Raw genomic sequence first — 19,016 nt, 5'->3', positions numbered from 1 at the left:
TAACACCCTATTACCAATTGGGCTAGCATTTATTGGCATGGAACACCATTTTGGTACTTTCTATGGAATACAGGTGCCAAGAAAGCAGGCCTTTCAAATAGATAACTTTGTAAACATAAATTCTAAGCTCAAAGTCATATCTTGGTTGAAATTGTTTTGGAAGTGTCCAAGATTTTTTCCAATAGCATAGTCGTGTGAACTTCGGTTAATATTGTCATCCTTCAATATAGATCAATGAAGCTAAACTGAGATTTTAGTCCTCTCGTAAGGTCTAGACTATGTAGGATACAATATTGAGTTTCAAGCTCATGGGTGTTACGGTTGAAGGACTTCAAAAACAAATGGAATTTTCCAAAAGAATGATGAGGAACCTTTATTGAGGAGTCATTGCTTGACAATCTTGGTGGGTAATCCTTGAAGTTATTCAAGAATAGACTCTAGCTACAAAAAGAGGAAATTTTTTTGATCCTCTTACAAGATAGAGAATGATATAAGAGGTATCCTTGTAATTAGCCATGGTCAGCATAATAATTGGCGTGCTAGGCAAGCCTAAATAAAGCACATTGCACTCTCTCAATGATTATGATCTTAAGGGTCAAAGTATTGACTCATCCAAAATTAGCTTTGAGGGAGTCTATCTAGAGTACTATGGATTGCACCAAACCTAATGTCTCATAGGTTGATCCTAGATGTGTAACATGTTCCTCTATAGACCGTGGATGAGCCCTTACGCAATTTCGCATCTAAGGCTCTGGATTGCAAGTTAAACTATAACATACCCCTACCCATTCTATTGATGGCTGCATGCTTGTGTGCCTTGATGATCTGCCGCTCAGCAATGCACTTTATTCCTTTCCCAAGGCATATGGTCGATCACAAACACGGAATAGCAAGTTGAAAGTTCATGTATAGCATTCAAGGTCTCTGTGCAATTAACTACATAATTCAACATCCCACTCGGAGTGACTTTTGATTAGGCATGGTAAAACATGATGGAAAAAGTTATGCATGCACATTCACTCTTACATACATGCGTATAAATCCACTGAGCAGCTACATTCTACACCTCGCCTTTAAAATCTTCCCTTCCATGTAAGAAACTTACACAACTTGTCTAATAACATGCTCAACACAAACAGCTGTTATGAAACACCTAGGATATCAAATTTGCATGCAAGGAGCGCCAAAATAAGACAATAATTATAATCAACTTTTTCATTAGGTAGTTATGCCTCTTGCTTAAGAACTGTCGTCATTTACTACAGAAAGAGAAGTAAAATAAAACAGCAAATATGCTCAAACATATGATTAACTAGCAAATCCTCTTGCTTAAGAACCATTACACCATTCCTTTCTGAACCATTGGCTACATGAAAAGGAAAAAAAATGTTCCTCATAAATTATTTGGAATGGAGCAAGCGTGCACACGCACACACACACGTACGCACAAGCGTGTGCTCTGCACTAAAGCCTAATTACACAACATATCCAGTTTGGTATGGACAAGCATGCAGCTCAATTGCAGCTCCTTTGTGTGAAGTCACTACATATATTGATGGTGGGACCCCAAAATAAGCACCTTTACTGCATTTGACAAAACTTTTATACCAGCTAAACTGTGTAAATCCACCCCTCCCCAAATGCTTGGCAATGAGCTTGAGGCACCAGCAAGAGATCTCCAGGCAGCAAGTCAAATCTCAAGTTCATCCAATGCGATCTCATCCAGAACACTAAGCACTTTTAATTTCTGCAAGGGCATCCAAATCTCAAATCATAAGCAACTGAACCTAACCGCCCCAGGGGGACGGGGGGGTGGGGGGGGGGGGGGGGGTGTTTAAGGGAGGGTGTTTTAACTACCGTCAGAAACTCATGAGGCTCATCCAGGCTGGTGGTTCCAAGCACCACCTCTCTCCTGATTTGTCCAGTGAGTTTGTGCACAGCACGTAACTGCTCAAATAATAACAGTGTTAGATTTACAGAAATACAAGCCTCCACAGCTGGGCAATTATTCAAATTATTATATTATGGAGAAAAGAATTGTGTTTTGAACAGCATAAAATGGGCTCTACCTCAGAACGGGTGGCGCCCCCAACCACAAAGACAAAAATGCGTTTTCCTGTTATCTTGGGATCGCTGTGAGCATGCCTTAACATAGATTCACTGCAAACAACAAGCCACGGACAATCAACTCTCTTACCTGCAAGGATGCTTTTTAATCTCATACATGATGCTACGACGGATTATCAGGGAACTGGAGCAAATACCTGGACTGTCCATCATCTGAAGGCTTGGACTTAGAGGCCCAGGTAGAATTAGGCTTTGATGTTCTCATAGACTGAACTGGTTTTGAATTTGTAGTGGTTGACCTTACAGAGCTGCTGTCCCCTGACATAGAAAGTAAAACTGCAGCAGATGGTTCTTTCACGTAGGGATATTCTTCCTTAGACAGCTCACCCTTAGCTAAATCCTCAATCACCTCCTGTTAAAAAGCAATTTGCAATTTACAGCATGTAAACATATGCACTTGCGCGCGCGCGCACACACACACACACACCCCAACCACCACCACCTCTTTTCCAAATAAACAAAAACAAAAATGCCCCCCTTCAAAGGCAGAAGGGACTCCAAAGCATTAACCCCTCTAATATACCTGAAGCACTGGATGAAACCGAGACAAATCGTATATTTCTTCATCCTGGCTCTTCTCCTTTCTCACGGCCCGTTTGTTCTTCAATACCAACAATGAGCATTAGTTCCTATTCTCAACACATACAAGGGCTACAGCATAACCATAATTACAAGATTTGGCCTCATACTTTCCGGTTCCCAAATTTGAGAGAGAAACCACCAGACTGCTTCTTTGAAACAGAGACTCCCATATACTCCATATTAACCACAGGATGCATATCATCCTCAGTAAGTCTTGCCAGCTGCACAGTGAGCAAAGAGTCTTTACAACAATGCGTTCCACTCATGGCTTCAAAAACCTTCCTAACATTTATTTGGAGAGGGCCCGAAAGCTGGGCAAATGAAGGGCCACATACCATAATTCTCATCATTTCAGATGCATGCACACAATCAGCAAATTGCAATACAAACGTACGTACATTATATAGAGCTCAAACATATCAATGATAGAAACCCTGAAATGAATCCTCCAGGTCTCTGCTTCAGAGAAGCTAAAAAGCACAATACCCAGAAAAGCTGACCTTCATCCATTGAAGTCTTTTGGCTGCATCAAGCTTTTCCGGATGAGAAGCAGCATATATCATAAGCAAGCGCAATTTGTTCTCTTTAGTTAAATTCTGCATAAAAACTGTTATCAATTATATAAAGCATGTGTAATTAAATATATAAAACCTTGACTACTTTATTAAAAAGTAATCCTTTCCAAGACTAGCCAAGGAATGTTAGCTGCTCCGTTTCAGTCAATGCACCTGATTTGTTGTCAGTATGTTGATAAGCTCCTTGCTGCTAGCATCTCCAAACACCAACTCTTGTTCCAAGGTGCCAATATCACGCAAGCTACATTCTGCAATCTTGTTATTCAATTTTGTAGCTATCTGCACAAGTGATTTATAAGGAATAAGCGCCACAGAAATGCAAGAGCATCATAGAAGGAACGTTTGAAACTAAGATCTTATAGCACCATTCTCAACCTGGCCAGCATCATCATAGCGTCGCAAGTGTCTTGCATTTTAGTTTTCAACTTCTAAAACAGTGTAATGCCTCATAGACGTTACTCTGAATTGTGGAAAGACGTAACTCTGAATTGTGGAAAAACACTTGCATCGAAAAAAAAGAAAAGCCAAGGAGTTGGTTTTTGCATGATCTACCTCACAAGTTATAACAGAACCCTCCCATATGTGCTAAATAACCAGTGTCATAAGGTAGCATATTACCTGGCTATAAAAGCTGAATATAACAATAAATCATGAGTCACAATGAATTCGAAATTGCAGAGGCCCATTTTGAGGTTTTCAGGAACAGACCAAACTTAAAGAGAAACTAAAGCTTGGAGTAGAGAAAACACTGGTTTTGGTGCAGGAAGTAAGAGATAAGGGTAAACACACTGTTTTTAGGATGGTCTCTTTTGTATTTGGAGAGAGGAGGAATATGACCAATGTTAGGGACATGTGGCATTGTCTCTCATAAGTCATTTCATTATCACCAATAAGAGACACTATGATAACTGATGTCTAATCTGGCAAGTCCAGATTAGATTTGATGTATAGAATTGCGAGGTCAGATGGAGATGCCCGGGTGCCCAACACCTGAAAATGGGTAATTGAATACAACGTGATATAAGATGGGGCATCTGTGTTTATGCATGTGCAAAGAGCTCTTCATTGTGGTCGAGTCATGCATGATAGTGGGTCATCTGTGAACAGGTTAGTTGATTTCATGCATGAACATTGTGTGAATTTGTTGCTTGTGAGTTATTTCTAATTCCAGAAAGGAGGGACTGGCTGTCCTGGGCACCTGAAACTTCTAAATAATAACATGTATGACGGCTAATAAGTGTACTGTAGTTTTAATGGATAAAAAGCTTTCTATTCACACTTTTCAGCTGAGTTGTAAACATATAAAAGCCTTGGCGGGCTAGCCCTCCCACACTAGTCCCCTGCAAGAAAGCAAGCACCAACGACCAGCCCCTCTCCATCAGCAGTCCCTCCATTTGTACGCCCTGTACGGACAACAGCGTTATACAGGGACAATCAATCCATGCAACCTTTCCCTGTAGCACTAGGTTTACAAGCACATTTTCTTCCCCAGAATAAGTGGCATGATGAAGAATGCACAGACAATCTGAAAGGATTAGAGCAAGTTGTAATCCAGGATAAAATGGCAGTTAACGATGCCAAAAGACCACGAAAAAAAATTCATTTGTTGGGGAAAGAGGGCCTTCTTGAGGATGGAGGCAGAACCCATAATTGACGACCTTCAGAGCAATGCCTCCAAAAAGTGTTGAAAGATTCTTGTGTCTTGCAGACACGTGTCTCCCCCAAGATTCAGAATACATACGCACAGGCATTCCTAGCCAGTTGCTACCACATCACACATTTTCCTAGGACACCTCTCAACTTGCAATGTGGTCGATGACAATAAGAAACCTCAAGATAGGAATGCTACAGATCATGAAGGATTGCAGGCATAACTTTGTGTGCAAAGTTCTTGCACTTGTATTGGCTAGACCCCAATGAAGCAGTATGTCAGGGTTTTCCTCGTACTTCGATCCTCTTACACAATTTCCACAAGGAACGGAACCCTATGGAGCCTGGAAATTGATGGATGATTATGGTAAGACACATGTTTGTTTCCAGGATTCCAGGGATACATGGTTATATATTTAGGAGATGTGGCGATGTCCCTTTTCTTAATCAGGAGGTGCTTATGGCCAAGGCTCATGATTGGAGGATACATTAAGATGCCCCTTACTCTAGCTCGAGTTTCTCGACTTTTGCATTCTTTTTATTACCACTAAGTCGTATGTGGTTGTCAATTTTTTATTTTATTGTTTTCAAGTATACTGATGAACCACCCTTGACACAAAGACCCTAGTGGTGTTTTGTTAGCTGTTAATGCAATTTTTTTATTTCTTTCTCTCTCTCTTTTACATGCCACCATGCATGCTAGATGTACATTCATGAACTATCATAGTCCCACAAACCCTTGTGGTCTTTTAGTTACAGGAAAATAACATATTTGTTCTGTCTCTGAACAAAGAAGGAACATAATTTCCAAAGAAAGTGGTAGCTTTAAAGTGTTTCGCACTATTGAAAAGGACTTGTGACTGTGTCAGAACCTGCTCATATGGAGTTGTCAACCCTACCACGATAAAATAGCACACATGTGCACTAATTGGCACACTCTACCTGCAATCGCAACCAACAAAAATTCGAAGGGGCAACACTTACATCAATATGCAGACTCAGCTTTTCAATTTGATCGCGATACTGAGGTAATGCTTGAACCATCTTCTGCATGTCACGAGTTGAAAGTTCCTGCCCATCCCTACATTAGACAAGCGGTGTTATACGACATAAGAAAGCTGCTCAAAGAAGGTGAAACACAAAGACAAACCTCCAACTCATACACTACATAAAATCACAAATACGATACCAGAGTAGCAGAAAGCAAGTGCGCAGAACATGAAACTTGCATACCGCATATTAAAAACCTATCAAAACCTAATTCACCTACAACCCAAATAATCTTGAATCTAAGTTCACAAGCTCGAAAAGTAAAGAGAGCTTGGTACCCATTTGGTATTTCGTAAGCCCAACGGAGCATGCAGTGACAGATTCAACCAGGTGTACAAGAGATATAGATAGAGAGAGAGAGAGATGGGTATAGGGGTTTCACACAGTACACCACGCTGAGCGGGGAACAAGCCCCGCCGGCTTTTCCAAGCCAGGACCAATACAACGAATACAATATCAAAAAAAAAGTGGTCGAGCTGAAGTCGGTGTCGAGGCACAAGATCCCTGATGCCAAGCTCACCACGAGGATGACCCACAAGAGTCTTACACCGGGCTAGTACCAGTATCCAAGTTCTGAATCAAGTCTGATACTCTCATATACCCATGGGTATCTCTTCACCAAATTAGGACACAGAAAATCCAAAAAGGCACCCACCAAGATGGTGGTGGATGGCGACGGTTTTTGGAAAATGGCGGCGCTCTGAGGAACAGGTGGCGCTGCTGGATATGTTGGTGGCGATTCTCTTGATGCACACGGTGCTAGTGGCTAGCAGTAGGCGGTGCTTGTGCTGCTGGCAAGCGGTGATTGAAGGCAACGGCAGACGGCACAAGAACAATAGGCGGAGCAAGTGCTGTTTAGGATGCTTCTGGGCAACACAACCAGCGGCGCAGACGAGGCACAGGGAGGCGTAGAGGCAAATCAACGGCGGTGCTCAGCTACTAGTGGTGGCGGCGGCGCTGCTCACTAAAACTTGGTTGAACACAATGCTAATCAATACACTTAAATACACTAAGATTTGATGGACACATGCTCAATACAAGAAGTAATTTGCTGAATTGACAAGAGACACACAATGAGCCGGAACGGCAGGCCCCTCCCTCAAATAAAGTATATTGATCTTGGGAGAATCGAGTACATAGTGTCATGGGCATTTCTGACCAGATTTCCATACCAATGCATATGAATACAGTATTGCAAACAAGTGGTTGTCGATGTAGACTTGCAACTCACACTACCCTCTCAAGTGCCCATGTTCCCTACCATTTGCTCTATATTGTTCCACCAACACATGGTAGAAACAATCTGCAAGAGAGCACGTAGGACAAGAGAACACTACACAGGATATGTGATCTTGTAATCCGGTTCCTCCCTCCTACTACTTGCTTCCATATTTAAGCATAAAAGATTACCAATTGCAAGTAGAGTCCATGACAGTGAAAGTCTTCGCGATGGAAGTCCTTTTAGTGATGAGATATTTGATTTGTCGCATTTCTTCGCGACAAAAGTATTCAAGAGGATGAAGGGAACCTGGGAAAGCCTCCCCTATGGTTCAACTTGAGAAAGGAAGGCTGAAATTAGGGTTTTCAGCAAAAAGACCAAAAATTACAGCAATAAAGAGAGCTTTTTTGCTGAATTTCAATCATTGGGAGTGTGTAGGAGAGTGATTAGCACCTGAAAACACTCTTGGAAGCTTGGGAAACACCTTACTAAGCTTGGATATGGAGTTGGGAAGGAGAAAAGTGCAGAAAATACAGCCCAAATGCCCTCATGAAGGGAACACCTATCTCTAGAGAGAGGAGGAGTGACGTGGTGAGTTGTCCAGTGTAGGTGGCAGGCAGGTGCTTTGTGGAGCAAGCTAGAGAGGACACATGGCTGGTTACTCCGTTTGTACAAAGGGGATAAGGTCTGGGTGGTGGACATTGGGTTTTGTCCACCTCAAGACATCAGTGTGTGTGAACACCAAGCTGGTCATAATTTATAAGTGAGTTTTGGTCGCCCAAAACATAATGAAGTGTGTACACACTCACTTATAAATTAGTGTTAACTCCTAAGGTTAGGTTTATGACCAATACTTACCACCTGTCACATGCCACATAAGTTCATAACCATATCAAGTTTCAACAGACAGTTTCACACTCACAATTCGCGGGCAGGCATCTCCTTACACGGAACTACACATTGGTCAAGCAAGCATGAAAACAACATGCGATTTCAATTGCAAGCAAGCACATAAAGATGCTATGCGATGCAGCATTGGTATGGACAATCCCCGTTCATGAGACTATACTAGAATAGACGTGCTCCAGGCAAGTACACAAAGTACCAAACCCAATGGAACACCAATCCACCAGGCATTTCCGGGCATGTACACAAAGGCACAAGTCCTAACGGAAAGCCAAGTCCACAGTATCACATGACTTGCATCAATCCCCGGCATATACAACTACCATGGAGACCAGTCCAATGTACATACATGATAAGAAAGCACAGGTGGACCGATTGGGTGGCCAAATGGTGACATCCCCCTCGGCTTCTAAACAATTGTCCGAAACTGAAAAGCATCCAAATATGTCTGAAGCACATGCGGGCAATCTCTAAAGAACTCTTCATCTACCCATTTAGCATCAATGGGAAGATAGTTCTTAAACTTCACAAGGTAACACCTGACAACTTTGCCTGCAGCAAGCTTACATTCCTTGTGATACACAATCTGCTATGGCTGTAAGATCTCCTCAAGCTCATCCACTTCTGGTGGATCCTCAATGACCGTTTCACTAGGCTTCGGCCCTACATACTTGCGAAGGAGACTCACATGAAAAGCATTATGTATGTGCCAATGACTAGGTAATGCCAATCTGAAAGCCACTTCATTGATCTTCTCGATCACTCGAAAAGGCCCATAGTACCTGGCTGCAAGCTTAGGATATGCTCCCTCTTTGCCAGGCCTCTTTGCAAGTCTTGCATTCTTAAATTTTAGCAATACCCAATCATTCTCCTTAACATCCAATTGCCTTCTATGCTTGTTCTCGGCAGCCTTTTTATACTTGTCTTGTGACCTTGCAATGGCCGTCCACACCTAAGCAAAAGCAATATCCAAGTCTCTTACATACTCATCAGCTGCAAATATCTCATCCTTTGTACGAAGGATAGGTGGCAAAACCACCTTACCATAAACAATCTCAAACAGGGTCTTTCCCATAGATGCATGCACCGTGTTGTTGTATGCAAATTCCACCAGCGGCGGTAAGTACTTCTCACAAAAAGACTTCTAATCCGCCACATAACATTTCAAGAGATCCAACACGGCTGAATTTGTAGCCTCACTTTGCCCATCCATTTGAGGATGATAAGCTGATGAGAAGTCCAATTTGGTGCCCATGTTATCAAATAAGGCCCGCCAAAAGAGACTTGTAGTCCTGGGATCTCTATCCCCCACAATGAACTACAGCAATCCATGATGTTGGAACACTTGTGCAAGATATATTTTAACCATATGCTCAACTTTGATGGTCTTTTTGACTGGCAAGAAGTGAGCTTGATTGCTAAACCTATCCACAATTGTCCAAATTGCACCATTAACCTGTTGGGTCCGTGGCAAGTCCATAATGAAATCCATTGCAATACTTTTCCATGGCTGCGTGGGAATAGGCAATGGCTAAAGCAAACCTGGTGCCTTTTGCCTATCAAATTTCACTTTTTGACAGGTGATACATGCACGTACATGTGCCTCCATGTCCTTCCGCATACTTGGCTAAAAGAAATACCGCTCAATCATGTGCGTAGTAGGTATTATGCCTTTATGACCAAAATATGGAGGAGCATGGCACTCATCCAAAACCTTTTACCTCATGTCAGACACCACACATAGGCAATTATCTTTCATGAGATAACCCTCTTTGATCACATATGAGGCATGTGCATGACCAGCCATCAAATCAGCCCAGATAGTGGAAAAATAATCATCCGTATAATACAAATCACGCATGGCAGACAAGTCCCCATGAGAGGCAACCGAAATAGCTGCTACATACGACTTTCGTGACAATGCATCTGCCACTACATTCTTCTTTCCTGGGGTGTGCAAGATCTGAAAATGAAACATAGAGAGGAAATTGGCCATCCTCATATGTTTCTCTAACAACTTAGTTTGGGTAAAAAAATACCTCAAACTCTAGTGATCTTTTTCACAGTGAAATCAGTCCTAAGAAGGTAATGTTTCCATATAGTAAGTGCATGAATTACAGCCAAGAGCTCTTTCTCATAAATGCCAAGAGATAGCTCTGCATCATGCAATCTACGGCTCTCATAAGCCACGGCATGTCCCTCTTGATTTAGGACAGCTCCTATGCAATTTCCAGATGCATCACATTCCACACTAAAAAGGCTTTCGCAAATCCGAAACGACCAACACTGGACCATGAGTAGTTGCATCTTTCAATTTGAGAAATGCATCCCTCTCTACATTAGTCCATTTAAATGCGGCCTTCTTCTTTGTCAAATCATGCAAAGAAGAAGCAATCCATGCAAGTGCCGAATGAATCTACGATAGTAAGAGCATAATCCAAGAAAACTACGGATCTCATGCACCGAACTCAATTCGGGCCAATTCCGAATTGCATCAATCTTTGCAGGATCCATCCGCACTCCATCTTTGGACACAATATGCCCAAGATAATGTATCTCTGACAAGAAGAGCTCACTCTTCTTTGCATTTATGAAGAGTTTATGCTTACGGAGTTCTTCGAAAACAATGGCCAAATGAACTCTATGCTCTTTTTTGGTCTTCGAGAAGACTAGGACGTCATCAAAGAAAACACCTGTAAATTTCCTATATCCACGGAATATGCGATCCATCATTCTATTGAATGTAGCCGGGGCATTCGTAAGACCAAAAGGCATAACAAGATACTCATAAAGCCCAAACGTTGTCCTAAAAGCAGTTTTGTGTATATCCTCAGGCACTACACGCACTTGATGATACCCACTCTTGAGATCAATTCGGCTAAAGCATGCCAATCCATCCAACTTGTCAAGGATGTCGTCTATGCGTGGAATCAGAAACTGATTCTTGATGGTAAGCTTATTCAAAGCTCTATAATCCACACACATACGAAAGGATCCATCCTTCTTTTGAACCAAGACGATGGGTGAACAATATGGGGAAGAGCTTGGCTGAACCAAACCCTTCTCAAGAAGCTCATTCACCTGCTTCATGATCTCCTCTTTTTGGGATGCACTTACACGATAGGCTAGCCTATTAGGTAGTGAGCTACCGGGCACAAGATCAATGCGATGATCTTCCGGTCGTACGGGTGACAACTCATTTGGTAACTGTCAAATCCCCATAGGATCTCCTCGTGGAACGCTCCTGGTACAGACTCAAAACCTGCAAACAAACCAAACAAACAAACCAAACAAACAAGAAGGGGGTGCAGGCCTGACTCACCTCCCAACCACAACAGCCGTGGACAAGCCCACAGACTTGGCTGTCCCCACCGAGCCCCGAGCTGAGCTAACTAGATGGACGTACCGACCAATCTCTACCTCGCGACGTCCCATACCACCACGAAGCTACCCTCGCGGGTCTCGAGACTGCTGCCGGCCTTAGCTGCATAAAGCAGGTGCACGTCTACACTAGATCCAAGCTCCACACCATAGAGCTCTCACAAATCACGCGAGACTCTATATGACTAATGACTAACCTTGGCCACCCTTTTATAGGCTCTTGGCCGGTCATCGAGCGTCCACACTTGGGTGCCCGCCCGTCCATACTTGGGTGTCCACCCATTAGTCTATCCCTGACTCAATTCATCAATCAGCCTGCCTAGCTCCAAGTTTCCCCAAACCTCGAAGCTAGTCTTGTGTGCGTGTAGCACACGGTAGATACACACTGTGCACATGACATACTCCCCTTCCTCTAAGAGCTCACTCTTGAATTCACAAAAAAACCAGGGTAATCTCTCTGAAGAGTAGTCAATGTCTCCCATGTAGCGTCCTCCTCAACACAATCCTTCCACTTGATCTTGTATTCCGTCATAAGCGTATTACGCAATCTTCTTTCACGAAATCCAAGAATCTTTTCAGGTTCGTGTGGAACAAATGTCGTGTCTTCGACATCTATGATTTCTTGAGGAGTAACTAACTGGTCTGTTCCACCCAATACTTCCTTAAGTCTACTGACATGAAATACAGGATAAACTTTCACATGAGAAGGCAAATCCAATTCATATGCAACTGAACCAATCCGTCATGTAATACAAAATGGTCCACAATATCTAGGGAATAATTTCGGAGATCGACCTATCCGTAAAGTCTCGGAATCTTTCAGAACTCGCAAATACACCATCGTTCCTTCATAGAACTCTCTAGGTGAACAATGTCTATTAGAATAAAATCTGTCTCAGTCTTGAGCACTTCTAATAGATTCCTTCGCAACTTGTAGCATTTCTTGCATATCTTGCAAAAAATTACGTGCTGCATCATGCTGAAGTCATGAGAATCCCACTGTAACAGGTAATCGAGGTTGAAAACCATACATAAGCATGAAAGGACTAAAACATGTACTCGTATGCTTAGTACTGTTATATGCTCTTGGCGGGTCATCGGGCGTCCACACTTGGACGCCCGCCCGTCCATACTTGGGTGCCCACCCATTAGTCTATCCCTAACTCAGGTAGTCAATCAGCCTGCCTAGCTCCAAGCTTCCCCAAACCTCGAAGCTAGTCTTGTGTGCGTGTAGCACACGGTAGATACACACTATGCACATGACAGTAACTCATCAACAAAACAATCATTGTACTCTTACAAGAATTTCAGCCTATCATTACTAAGAGTGTTTACATGTGCATTATTTTCCTCAACATGATCCCGTACAAAAATCAAGTATGCAAAAAACACTCTTTTTCATTACTTTCTTAATTTGTACATGAGATACAAGGGGAATGGTATCACCCTCTTCACCAACATCAATTACATGCTCTCGACCTTTATGCATAAAGGCGATCCTGTTGGTCTTGTAAGCCTTGTACAGATCAATACGCGCATGCCAAGACTTTCCAAGCAATACATCAGAGCCATTCAAAGGCGCCACAAGAAAATCCTCATGATCCACATAGCCTTGAATGTGTATGCGCAACTTGCCAATAATAGGCATGACCTGCACTTCTCTACCAACAAAGGCAGCCCCTGCTTCAATTTGAGGACCCATGTCCTCCACTTCAATACCCAAAGCAGCTGCCATCTATGTAGATATGAAGTTCTCAGTTGCACAATCATTAAACATGAACAAAGCGGGCTGATCCTTAAGCTGTCCCCAAGCTTTACATACAACCCTATCTTTGCTATCAAGTGAAGTGTTGCCCTGCACATCCGGAACCATATGCACATTGGACTTTGATGCATTTGCATTTTCACGCTTCTTTTTGTTTGGGCACGCCTTTGCAATGTGCTCGATGCTACCACAAGTAGAGCATTTTCCCTCGCTCATATATTGCTTTTTCTGCTCCTGAGTGAGACCATAGTCTCTCACTTTGAAGGGACACTTCTTGGTAGTGTTATTTTCAGCCTTTGGACCATTTTTATCTTGGTTTTGGTCCTTTTTAGGTGGCTGTCCATTATTTTGCAGGTTTTGAACAACCCTCTATTTGCCTTAAAATGAGGGTTTAGCCTTATTGGACCAACTCAATTTGAGTTCCAATTGCTCGGTGTGGCAATGGCGACTGCGATTAATTGGTGTAAGGTGTGACCAGGATACATTTGTAGTCCTGCTTTGTACACGGGTTGCAATCCCGATTGAAACCTTCTCTTCCTTTCCACCTCGGTGACATGCATAAATGGAGACACCTCCAAAAGCACTTTCCAAAATTCTTGTCATATGCATTCACTATTTCCCCCTCATTTTTCTTCACCCAATCCCACTTCATTGTTATTTCATTCAATGCATTGGGAGGCAAGAATTGAGCATAGAACCTCTCCTTAAACTCTTCCCATGATCTAGCAGGATTTGGTGAGAGCTTCTCCGTGAGCCACCAATAGGCAGCAGTGCCTTTCATGAACATGCTTACATGCCGGATCATGGATTTCTGAGTGAAATCCTCATCACTGAAAGCAACATCAAACTAGGCAATAAAAGCAAGTGCCTTTGATGCATCATATTCCCATGATATGCATCAAACTTCCCAAATTTGTCTCTGGCTTTGAAGTCACGAGACTTTGATGCATGTGCCTGCATCTCAACATGTTTTCCCCCATGTTTGTCCATTGGGACAGCCCCTGTGTGACTGGCATCATTTTAGGAGCAAAAGGTGATGCATAAGGCATAGAGACATGTGCCCTGTAAGCATGAGACATGGCTGTCTCCTCAACATGCATTGGTACATTTTCAGCCATAGCTTCTCCCTCACTAGCACACTCGAAGGCATGAGTGGCATGAGAGATACGCGGAATACTTGCACCAACAGAAAATTGCAACCCATGTTGCATGTGTTGTGCATGCACATGTTGCATGTGTTGTGCATGCACATTTTCAGCCGACAATGGCATTTGACATACATTGCCACTGCCATAAACATTGTGTCCTTCACATAGTGGTTGAGTACTTTAGGTACGGTACGCGTACAAGTACGCAAAGTATACATCGAGATAAGTACTTTAGGTACTTGTACGCGTACAAGTACAAGTACGCAAAGTATACATCGAGATAAGTACTTTAAGTACATTCACTTTGTTGGGGTAGAGGCATTATGCCCACCCTTATAGTGTGTACAAGCCCATAAGTTTTATAGTACATAGTACACTTAGTACTTTTTAATGTACTAAGTGCACTATGTGTACTAGAGCAAATATACATGTGTGATAGGGGAGTCACACACTCATACTTTGTGAGTTGACTTATCTCTACGTCTCTCTTTCTCTCTCCCTTCTTCTTCTCTGTGTGTGTCTCCCACATGAAACCCTAACTCTCTCCCTTTCAACTGGTATCAGAGCTTGGAGTACTCAGGGATATACTTCCCATTCTTCACCTCTCCAACCAAGCCGAGGGGGTCGAAGAACTTGCCACCGGGGTAGCCTTGGAGGCCAGTGGAGTTACTGAAATTCTCAGCAGTGCGTGACCAGGGCGTCGCCCAGCAGCAGCTGGGTACCCAACAGGGTTCCGAATGAGAAAGGCGCAACAGCTCCAGGCGCTGCTCCTGCTTCGAACCATCGCACACCACTCCACGCTTGCCCGTCGCCTGCCAGTCTGACTCCAACTTCGCTCGTCGTCGGCCTGCGTGCCATCCCCGCTTTGTGCCCGAACCCTTGTTGCTGACCGAGTCGGCTCAGTCTTCTGCTGCACGCCTGAGGAGCTCCCGCCTGAGGAACTGATGTCTGCACAGTGGCTACCCTTCAACCATACTCCCGCCTGAGGAGCCCTCCATCTGCACAGTCTTTCTGCAGCTCGCCTGAGGAGCTCGCCGTTTGCTGCCCTTCAACCCTGCTCCCGCCACGTCAACAACTAGCAGCACCTAAACTCTAGAGTGCAGCCTGCAACAGCCCGTCAGCAAATCCCGCCTACTAAATTTGTACGAGGTATTTGCTTCAATTTTTTGGGATTTGCATGTCCATTTTCATCAATTGAGCAGGTACAGGTCCTAATGGCTCAGATTTGAGCACAATTGGCAACATTGGGTGACATTGGTCACATTCCGGGTCAATTGGCAGGAAATTGGGTGTCAACATTTGGACATTGCAATTTACAATTCAATATGTATTCACCTGACTCTAGAGATGATTGTGCATGCTGCAAGCTCTCTCTTCATCTTGTGGAAAAGATGATAGAGTATTCCCATGGTAGACCCCTCCATATCTGTGACACGCAAGAGGATAAAGAGGGGTTTCAATACTATGGTGATGCTATGTGCTTCTGTCCAAAACTCCTCATCTAGCACTTTTCTTTGGATGGTGGTCCTTGTGGCTTCATGATTTGCATTATGCATTTGCCTCCAAGGTGCATCAACCACTGATCTGCGAAGAGCATCTCGAACATCATACAAACGCTCCAAGACCAAATACATATAAGCGAATCTGGTCTTGGAGGGTCGTATGATATCTTTCGCACTATGAGAGCGAAAAATAGCCAATGCCTGGTGCTTCTTTCCTATGCGTGTAGCATCCTCGATGATGGGCTTCACCCAACTCAAGCTCCCAATATCCTCCATAAAAAGATCCAAAAAGTGTGCAGCACAAGGAGTCCACACAATGCTTGGAAACTCTTCCTCAACCAGCTCACCCATCCTCTTGCAGTTAGCGGCATTGTCTATTACCACTTGCACCACATTCTCTACCCCCACCTCCACAATAGCTTGACGAATGTGGTGGTAGATAAAATCAGCTGTGATCCGCTCCCCTGCCTTACATGCATCAACTACGCGCAAAAAATAGGTGCCAAGACATGAAGAGACCAAGATATTTATTATGTGGCGCCACCTCGTATCACTCCAACCATCTGAAATGATGGTGCAACCAAACTTCTTCCAACCTTCTTTGATAGGTTGGAGAGAAGTCTCAATCCTCTCCTTCTCTTCCTCCAACATGGTGGTCCTCATCTTATTGTACTCTAAGCATGTCCACCCATCCACATCGCCTACAGCTGCAACAGCGGCAATCATCCTCTTCCATTGGTTTGTGCGTAGCACATTGAAAGAGATATTACACTCAATGAGAGTGCGCTCTATCTCAATCTCTGTCCTACGTTGTCTCTCCTTGATCCATGACATGGAGTGCAAGGAGGAATTAATGTTGCGTTGCGTAGAAGGCTGCCCAATAGATGCAAAAGAAGCAGGCACTTCCTCATCCTCAAAAATCCTAGCCCTCTTTCTAGGTGCTGCATCTGCAGGCAAAGGATCCAACAACACATCGTCATTAACGATAGTGCTACGAATCTCTTTGCCATGTGGAAACTCCTTGGGATTCTCCCTTATAATAGCATCAGCCATCTCCTGTGGAATACTTGGGCACCCACCAATTCCCTTGCCCCCCAACTTTGACATGTGGCGGATGACCCGCGTGATCAAGCTAGACTGCTGCAAGTTACAATAACGGCACTTCCAATGACCAGTGCCTGAACCTGCTGATGATGTGCTATTAAGTATGATGGTGTGTGCAGCCCAGTAAGGACTTGGTGCCTTTGGCATCTTGGACAAGCTGCAATTTAAAAAATCAACATTAGAAGCCACATCAGTGGCTGAATTTCTGAAAATAGAGGAATTCGGGAATGAAGATTGGAAAAAATACATTGAAAAGGGATTGTTCAAGGGGCTGAATTTCTGAAAACAGAGGGAATGATTGAAAAAAAATACAAAATTAATAGAGGTCTAAGGTAATTTCTGAAAATAGAGGGTTTAGGGAATGATTGAAAATATAGGGCATTCTTGAAAATGATCATTCATGAGAGAGAGAGTCTAGAGAGTACTAAGTACTAGGTAGTAAGGGGCTGAAAATAGGCTGAAAATAGAGTCTATGTGTCACCAATGATCATTCATGAGAGAGAGTCTAGAGAGTACTAACTTCTAAGTACTAAGTAGTAAGTAGACATAGAGAGAGAGAGAGAGAGAGAGAGAGAGAGAGAGAGAGAGACGGGGGGGGGGGGAGAGAGAGAGAGAGAGAGAGAGAGAGAGAGAGATTAAGCGTCCACTAAAGACCCAATGGGCCTATGAGACCAAAGTGATACAATAATGTCCATGGCATATCTCATCATGGAATGGGAAATAAAACAGAAAGAAAACATAAATATAGCTATCTCACTGGGGTGATACATAGAAACTCATCATGGAATACTAAGAACATAAAAACATGGGAGCAACATCAGCTCCGAGTAGATGGTATACTACTCTCCAAAATGTCAAGCTCTACCTCTCTCCACTCTGAGTCAGTGGGAAAAAACCCATATCTGGCCAATCGCAATCCGCATGGCATGGAACATGTGAACACTCAAGTAGCCCGACTGCTAGATGAATCCATCCTCAGTGAGTGTGAGGAAGTGGTCTCTGTAAAAGTGCATCTTCGTGGGGGAGCTCCAGGGGTGTGATCCATGTGCAATGTGTGTACAGGCTAAGAAGATCTAACCGGATAACCCAGTTCGTATCCTTGTGAGATAGCCGGAGAAAAGGGAAGTCCAAACTGTATTGAAGGGGGGGTAGGCGGTCCATGCAGAGCCCATATACTGAGAACAAGTGGAAACTAGTGCATACCATACTCCAGAGTGCCCCTCAAGTGCTAGCTATCTGGAGGACACCAGAGCAAGCCTCGGGTACCTATGCGGAAACATGTGACTGATGCGATGGAGGCATGTGACTGTCTAGAAGAGAGAGAGAGGTAGTGGGCATCTTCTAAGCTGGACAGCAGAGTCGCAAACAGACGGGCAATGACCAAATGGTGCGGCGCAGGTACGGAAATAGGACGGCGGCCCAAAACACGAAGCAATTTGATTTTAAAAAAGGTACAGAACCCTAAGCGATGCGAAACCAACGGGTTTGGGCTTCAAAAACAAAAAGTCCACGTCTACTGTTCCGTACGTTGTACGGAACGTACTGTACAAACTGAACCATTCCGTACCAGTACGGAATGCAACTATGGTCCTTCATGGGCTATATAAGGTATTCCTACATAGCGTGAAGTCGTCGATTGTTCCTCTCCCATAGCATGGAGATTCATCCTCTTAGACATAAGTTCTTGTTCAAGCACCTGTGGGGATTCCAAGTTGCATGTGTAACTCTTGAGCAATCATTGCCATTGCATGATCCATATAAGATTCAGCTTTCTTGGCTTTCAAACTGTCATGTACTAAGCGACCCTCGCGGCGGTAGAGATTCAATTCTTCTTGTTGTGCATGGAGAAGAGCCTATGTCACCATTTCTCTGACAGACGTCTGGAATGATGTCATGATTGAATACATGTGGAAGGGCTCCATGGAAGGATTAGTATCCTGGTGTGAGTTCCTGGCATGATTTATGAACTCATGGAAGGATGGTAACCCTGGTGAGTGACTCTGGACT

General features: G+C 43.5%; 1 protein-coding gene across 1 annotated transcript in view; it reads right to left on the bottom strand.

Annotated features, from left to right (window-relative positions):
• Positions 1 to 1,279: 1,279 nt before the first annotated feature.
• Positions 1,280 to 19,016, bottom strand: part of LOC147605181 (SNARE-interacting protein KEULE-like) — a 61,932-nt gene continuing 44,195 nt past the window's right edge. The window contains exons 13-21 of the mRNA XM_086793754.1: positions 5,919 to 6,015; positions 3,438 to 3,563; positions 3,210 to 3,305; positions 2,817 to 2,930; positions 2,651 to 2,728; positions 2,265 to 2,479; positions 2,070 to 2,160; positions 1,858 to 1,947; positions 1,280 to 1,747 (exon numbers count right to left, since the gene is read on the bottom strand). Coding sequence (XP_086649880.1) covers positions 1,691 to 1,747; positions 1,858 to 1,947; positions 2,070 to 2,160; positions 2,265 to 2,479; positions 2,651 to 2,728; positions 2,817 to 2,930; positions 3,210 to 3,305; positions 3,438 to 3,563; positions 5,919 to 6,015 — 964 coding nt within the window. The 3' untranslated portion in view covers positions 1,280 to 1,690. The remainder of the gene's footprint in view (positions 1,748 to 1,857; positions 1,948 to 2,069; positions 2,161 to 2,264; positions 2,480 to 2,650; positions 2,729 to 2,816; positions 2,931 to 3,209; positions 3,306 to 3,437; positions 3,564 to 5,918; positions 6,016 to 19,016) is intronic.

Source organism: Cibotium barometz, chromosome 60, assembly GCF_041138505.1.
Source record: "Cibotium barometz isolate CiBa-2024 chromosome 60, ASM4113850v1, whole genome shotgun sequence".
NCBI classification, from domain to species: Eukaryota; Viridiplantae; Streptophyta; class Polypodiopsida; order Cyatheales; family Cibotiaceae; genus Cibotium; species Cibotium barometz.
The sequence above is the reverse complement of the archived record's forward strand: the minus strand, read 5'-3'. Positions and strand labels throughout refer to the sequence as shown.